General features: G+C 36.5%; 1 protein-coding gene across 2 annotated transcripts in view; it reads right to left on the bottom strand.

The window, feature by feature from the left end:
* Positions 1–1058: 1058 nt before the first annotated feature.
* CDH6 (cadherin 6) overlaps positions 1059–7336 on the bottom strand; it is a 136347-nt gene continuing 130069 nt past the window's right edge. For both annotated transcript variants that reach the window (XM_019013674.4, XM_004058997.5), the window contains exon 12: positions 1059–6892. In XM_019013674.4, coding sequence (XP_018869219.1) covers positions 6402–6892 — 491 coding nt within the window. In that variant the 3' untranslated portion in view covers positions 1059–6401. The remainder of the gene's footprint in view (positions 6893–7336) is intronic.

The following is a 7336-nucleotide window of genomic DNA, read 5'->3' as shown; positions in this document are numbered from 1 at the left end:
GTTAAAAAAAATTATGAAATGGCCCCTGTAGAAATAGAAGGCAGCTTAAAAAAGAACATGCATGTAAAATATTACAGCTCTAAATATGCTAAAAACATTTTATTTACTCATAGTATCAGAATGCTGGAAGGGTTTTATTTTTATGTTCCTCAGATCTGACTGCTGTTTTATCTTTTTTTTTTTTTTTTTTTTAAATCAGAGACCCAGGGACAATTGTTTTTATGGGAGTGAAATAATGGATGGAGATTTGGGAGGGGCAAAAATATAGAACTGTCCTTTTTTTTTTTTTTAAATCTAAAGCAATTACCATGAAAATAAACAGCTTTCTTCTCAATAAAGCAATTCCATAAATAATAGTAGAATTCTTGATGTCCCAGCAGTAAGAAGTCTGCAGGGCAGTGCCAATGATATATATTGCTGGCTGGGAAAAACTATTGTTTACAAGCTAATTATTGTATAACAAGTCAGCTTTTGTTAGCTCTCTGAGAGGTTAAAACAGCAGGTTCAGAAAGATAAAGTATGTCAGCATGTATATTTAAAAAATCTGTGATTACAAACAATAGTTTGAGAGAACTGAAAAAAAAGCAAGTTAGAAAAAAACCAGTTTATTAAGTAATATCATATAAATAACTTGTTACAAAAATTGATTTGCAAAAGGCATATTTACTCTGTGAGAAATCACTTTTTAAATTGCATTCTTTTCAAATTTATAAGTCTAAGAAAACAAAACCAAATAAAAGAAGCCATTTCAAGAAGTGCGTATTTGCCATTTGACTGCAACAAAAGGCCCGGCCACACTGAGCTAAAAGTTAATACTCTCGACCCCATTCTTCTAACACAGAAAACTTTCTCAGGTAAACTGTGGGGTTATGAGAATCCCCCTAACTAGAAATGTTGATGGGAACTGAGCATTGCTTGCTTTCATCAGGTGTTCTTGTTGCCAAAGACATGAACGATACTGAGGAAAACGACAAGAGTGAGCATTCCCGCCAGTAAATCTTCAAGGGTGGCATCCGTTTCAATTTATACTTGGAAGTATTTTTAATTAAAAACAATCAATACCAAAAAGCTTTTATTTTCTGGGTTTAAAAGTCACAAATCACAGTGGGAGAATGCCAAATTGCTTTAGCTTGGAACTACTGAAGACGCACATAGCATTTATTATAAGGCCTAATCTTACGCAGTTCACTCTCAAAGCAATGAAAATAATCTCAAACCAAACAGTACAGTAGGTTTGAAGCGTTCCTACGTTTCTTCCGAGCAGGTCAGTTTTACATTTGCTACACAGCATTCCCCACGAATGCCTAGTAATTCTATACATTTGATTCTTTAATAAACACTAAACTAATAGATCATAGAAAACTAAAAGCTTAGAGAAGGTGCCTCCAGACATATTTACATAAATAACGTAGCCTCACAAGAAAGACCAAGATCTCATTAGCGTGGAATGCTTTTTCCACAAGGCTGGGTCCATGCCTCATTTGTCAGATTAACCCCATTTGAGGAGAAATTTGAGTTTGTGGTTCATGGGTTTTTGAAAAAAAAAAAAAGGAATTAAGCAACTTGTAAAAGCTCTTTTGAAATTAATCTAATAACCCAGTGGCTCCTCGGCTAAGTGCCTCAGTCCTGTCTGAAATCCAGTGGGTAAGAGCCTTTGTTTCCATTTGACCTCTTTTCCGCACTTTCATCTGCCGGCTCTGTTGGGCTAACGTTTCCCCCAAATAAAAATGAAAATGCACCATAAATAAGGTACTACAAAAAGAGGAGTAGATTAAAGATTGTCTCAGCAATGCTTAAATTAAATTGACGATGCAGAGACCGTAAACTTCCGGCTTTAAAAATGAGCTATTTCTTTATTAACTTTTAACAAGTGTATGAGTCAATGTATTTTCTTTCTAAGAGGGTATTGCTCTCCACATTAAATATGGTCGGGGTCTGATATTTTTAGTAGAGAATTATCCCTTTAGAAAATTATTCCATAAAGATGCCATAGGGAGATTAAAAATGCTGTGACCGTAAGAGCTACTAAACATTTAAGGAGACCATAATATAATTCTATATTCTCTGGAAAAGGAAGCTGCTTGTTTGAGCTTATGAAATAGCTCATTTTCCTGAAGATTCACACACCAAGTGTTAATTTTTCTACTCTTATAATCTGATAAGGAAGGTTGTGGTGTTAATTTAAACACAGTAGACTGCTTGGATTTTTGAGTCCCCTTTTATAATGTCACAATTCAAACAAGATTTCATCTTGATAAAACATAAAAATTAAGATTACACTATAATGATCCTTGTTAGAGGATACATTTCGAAATAGTAGGGGAATCATGACTTTTTAGAGCCTTCTTCCAGAGTAATTACACTGCTTCAAAACTAGTTATTAGGATAAAATAATTAATTTGGTGGTCTGTTCCTGGTGAAAATGAATTTAGCTGATAAGGATGAGTACCTGATTTGAATATTTAGTTTGCACCCAGGAATCAACTTTGATTTTCTTTTCAACTGCATAATTTTTCTGGTGCTTGAGTATATAGAATTGTCCAAGTCATAGTTTACACACCACTATCCCCAGTGGGATATCTATTTCCAGGCAAAGCATTTGATGTGAGATATTGTTCAGCCAATCAGGACACTTAAAATTTATATATGTAAAAGTGAAAGTAATGGAAACATTCTAAAGTTAATTTGGATTTATAAAATTTGGATGGCCTAAGCTATAGATTCAATTTTTAAGGCCAGGCGCGGTGGCTCACGCCTGTAATCCCAGCACTTTGGGAGGCCGAGGCGGGCGGATCATGAGGTCAGGAGATGGAGATCATCCTGGCTAACATGGTGAAACCCTGTCTCTACTAAAAAATACAACAAAAATTAGCTGGGCGTGGTGGCGTGTGCCTGTAGTCCCAGCTACTGGGGGCGCTGAGGCAGGAGAATGGCGTGAACCCGGGAGGCGGAGCTTGTAGTGAGCAGCGATCGCGCCACTGATTTCCAGCCTAGGCGACAGAGCGAGATTCCGTCTCAAAAAAAAAAAAAAAAAAAAAAATTAAGACTTTCAGCTCTTTGGGAGCTGAAAATAAAAACTAAACCACACGTTTTTTATACTGAGTTAAAATTAAATGGGCAGGTTTTGTTCCATCTGAAAAGGGAGTAATTTCATTGCTGAACATCCCTTTATGGACCCAAACTGTAAAGGCAGGAAAGTTCTGAAAGAAACATCTATTTACCGTGCCCACATTCCCTCTCTTGTGGTTCTATGGAATAATCTTTGCTTCTTTCCCATTTGGTTTATTTACTTATTTGGGCACAAATGTTTTTTAGGCCTTTCAGAAGTAAGTGGCCAGGAAGTGAAGGGGCTTTAAACAACGGCTCAATGTTTTGTTAAATTCAGCTTATTCTAGGGAATATCTTAGTAGTTTAAAGGAACTCTTGCTTTTGAATAGAGGGCAAAAACATATCATCAGAAAGCTCTCAATGTCCTTGAAACAACCCACAAAAACAATCTGGTTATGCTTAACGAATTTTAGTTTCAAAGTGATTGAAACAAATATTAAAATTTTACTTCTTCCCACTCTCCTTCCATCTTTCCCATCACCAACATCTAAAATTAGGAAACAGACAATGAAAAAACTGAGCTGAAAATTATTTTTTTCTCCAGTAATCTTTCATGTTGCCTGGGACCTAGCAATTAAAAAAAAAAACCTGCGCATGCAATGATGTTTGACCTGATACTCAGGTGGGGTGGGAAGGAAGTGAGACCAAGCTGGAGAATGATGGAACTATGACTCCTATTGGTTCCACGATGTCAAAGAGTCTGAATTATAGGAAAACGTCACTCCAACTTGATACTTACAATACCCTGGTACTAAATATTTAGCCCCAGTCTCAAATCATCCAATTTCCTATAAATTTACTTCATCATCAGCTTTTATGATAAGAGATTAAAGTTATTTCCATAAGTAATCATATTAACCTGTTCTTGGTATGCTGTGTCATCTTCAGGGAGGGATAAAATACCTTGCCAATTACATCTCAGATATTCTGCTATAGAACTACTTACTTTTACTTATTAGGAGAACACAGATCTTACCTTTAAACATTGGAAATTGCTAGTGTCAATCCTCAACTTCAGATGATACCTTTCTTTTTACAGGACTATATTCCTTGATTCAATTTGTTACATGACATGAAACATACAGATAGAGACCTCTTTAATTTTACAGTAAATCGTGTGATTAAGGTGCTGTTCTATTGCTATGAGTAACTGGCTTCTAACTTTACTAAGCTTTTTTCAACACTTACCTGTGACTATGATACATATCAATTCATTAGAGTGAAGACCTCATATAGCCTTTTGTTTGCATTCGTGTGTGTGTGTGTGTGTGTGTGTGTGTATGTGTGTGTATGAAGAACTAGAAAAAAGAAACCCTGAAAGCAGGAAATAGCTCAAGCATGAAATACTTGTTACTATATAGGGCAGTCCATTATAAAATCGGAAACCATTCAGAAGACACAAGGAATAATATGATTGTAAAAAATTTTCACTCTAATCAGGTAACCCAAAATACTACATTTCTCTTCTTTTAACGTTTCCATCTTTACTTCTTGGGTAATACACCTATTTAAAACTTAACTAAACAACAGTGTGTTTCCACACAGAAAATATGTGCTGATATGACAATATCCCCAAATGGAAATGACACTAAAATTATTTGTAGAAAATTAATATTAATTGAAAATAAATCCCTAAGACTAATAAGTGAAGTCAGCATATTCTTAAGTATATATATATACAGAGCCTGTCTTTTAGGTTTTCAAAACAAGGATGTTTTCATTATAGTACGCTGGAATTTCTGATGACTGCACAAGGTAAGATTCTAATGATAAGTGCCATTAGAACAGCGTGTGAAATAAACGATTTGAATCTGCCAGAAGGATTAGTTCAGTTCGGTTGGGTCCTCTGGATAATAACTATGAGGCTAATTGCATAATTAGAGAAATAATAGATTGGATGGATTTTACATTACTTTTCTGTCATAGTTTGAGATCATTAGTTTATCATTAGTTCAAAGTCAAGGATGGCAGGATGGTCATGAAAGCAAAGTTAAAAACAATGAAAAAAAATTAATGCTTTTGAAAATCAACTATCATTTTAATTACAATCTTAAACACTTTTGTTTAAGGGAATCCAATTTTCCTCTTGCAAGGGTCTTCCAAACATGGAATATGTAGGTTTTCATCATAATCTCAATGTTGTTTATCCAAATGTATCACGTTATATAAATATGTAGAGGTTTCCAGATGTCAAGGGCAGGGTATTAGGTTCAAGTGTGGCTGGCTCTAACCTCTCCACTGAACTCCTAGAGTGAGATTTAAGTTTTATTTAATCTAACTTTACTAATTCAACTTAGTCGTGTAAGAAGGATATGAAGAATATGAATTATTGTACTTCACACTGCTACTTTCATGTACAGTATAGTAGAATAATACTGACAACTATAGACAAGAAGTTAAAATTTGTCTCAGGAAAATTCTTTCAAGAATTTTTAAACAATTTTGACATTAGCCTACTGATAGCTGAAAGAATTTCAAGTGACCTGTGATATATGTGGTGGCCAAAACTTTTAATGTATGCTAAAATATATTTCCTTTGTTAACATTATTAGCTATTTCCCTCCCCCTTTATATGGTACAAAGGCAAACTTTCGCATGTCTAGTCTAGGATATAACAAACTATGAGTTAGTGGAAGGAATGAAGTCGTACTAGGTTTGTGGTTGTTTTTGGATGTTACCGTTTAATTTGCTTCTATTCCTTAAGAGTAATGAGAATTTTAACATGTGCGTGGATTTGAGGTTTTGAATAGTAGTTGATGCCAGAGAAAGTTCTTGAAGAACAAATAGCATGGGCAAGTGTTATTTTAAATTCTTTGTGACACAAATAAACACCCCTATGTAGTTTATCTCCTTGTGAGCCGATATGCCCTCATTTCTTTTACTATGATGATATTTTTATCTTTAAAGCACAGTCCTTTATCCCATTAGCCTGTGAAATGTACAGTTAGGGCAGTCGGCTGACCTGACATGGAGTGTAGTAAAACACCAGGACAGCGGAAGCGGGCACGTTGCCCTGAGAACAAGTGGAAATACTGTTCCCTGTCCTCCCCTCCGGCACCTGCCTGTTGGGCTGACTTGGTTAACTGGATGCACTAAAAAATAAAAATTTGCCCCTTGGAAGCTCATAAAAGTGTACTAGAAAAAAGTCTCTAACATTGGATCCACACAGACTGCAGCCATTGGCTTTTGGAACGGGTAGAACAGAGAACCCTTCACGGAGTAGTGGATAAATATAAAGAAATAGCCACTTCACATATTTCAGTGTCGTATTGGAAAATGAAAAAGGCAACAGATTAGGAGTCTTTGTCACTGTCCACTCCTCCATACATATCTGCAAGCTTTTTGAATCGAGGTCCCCAGTCACTAAGGTAATCATAGTCTTGATCTCCATCCGTGGTCACTGACTCCAGCGAGCTCAGGGAATCCGCCACGGAGCCAGTGCCTTCATAGGCGTAAGTGGCCAAGGAGTCGTATGGCGGGGCAGTGGGGTCCGTGTCATTTTCCTTTAACCTTTGGTTAATGAAATCTCTGACATCGGTGTTGTCGCGAGCTGTTGGAGTCCGTCGGGGTAGGAAAAGGGCTTCGGGCACAATGTCCCTTCGTAATTTGTTGTCCTCTATGGCTTCAGGATTCCTCAGGGTGCCGATATCAAAAGCCTGGGTGTCCTCCTCTCCACCACCTTCGTCGTTGTAACTGACAATGTTATCTCTGATGTCCTCTTTGGAAATGATCAAAGGCTCTTTTTTTCGCTGCCGCCTCAGAGCTGCAAACAGCACCACTGTCACTGGAAGCAGAAAACAAAACAGAAAGGGAAGGAAAAGTTAATTTGCTGCCCAATTAATGTCAGGAAGAAACACCGTGCTCAAATGTGAAGTTTTAAAAGTTCTCTAGAAAATGCAGACTCAACTTTTATTTCTTTAAGGATGCACTTGCCTCCATCCATGATCAAACTGGGACCCATAAAATGGAGTAAATATTTGAAAGAAGGTTATAATTTAAGTAGAGGATAAAACACCATCATATTTTGGCAGTAGTTCCTTTTTACTTTGAAATGGCAAACTAGTTTCAAGGTAAGGAAAAAAATAATAAAGAAAAGAAGCTCGGCCTCAGTGAAAGTACTGCAATCAGGGTGCAAATTATGCTGAACAACTAAAATGCTCTGAAACTGGTTACAAGGACAAGACTGGCACCTTTGGGAATGTGTTGAAGGGTTTGCACAACTCCACAT

The sequence above is a fragment of the Gorilla gorilla genome, chromosome 19, assembly GCF_029281585.2.
Source record: "Gorilla gorilla gorilla isolate KB3781 chromosome 19, NHGRI_mGorGor1-v2.1_pri, whole genome shotgun sequence".
NCBI classification, from domain to species: Eukaryota; Metazoa; Chordata; class Mammalia; order Primates; family Hominidae; genus Gorilla; species Gorilla gorilla.
This window is presented reverse-complemented; position numbering and strand designations above follow the sequence as displayed.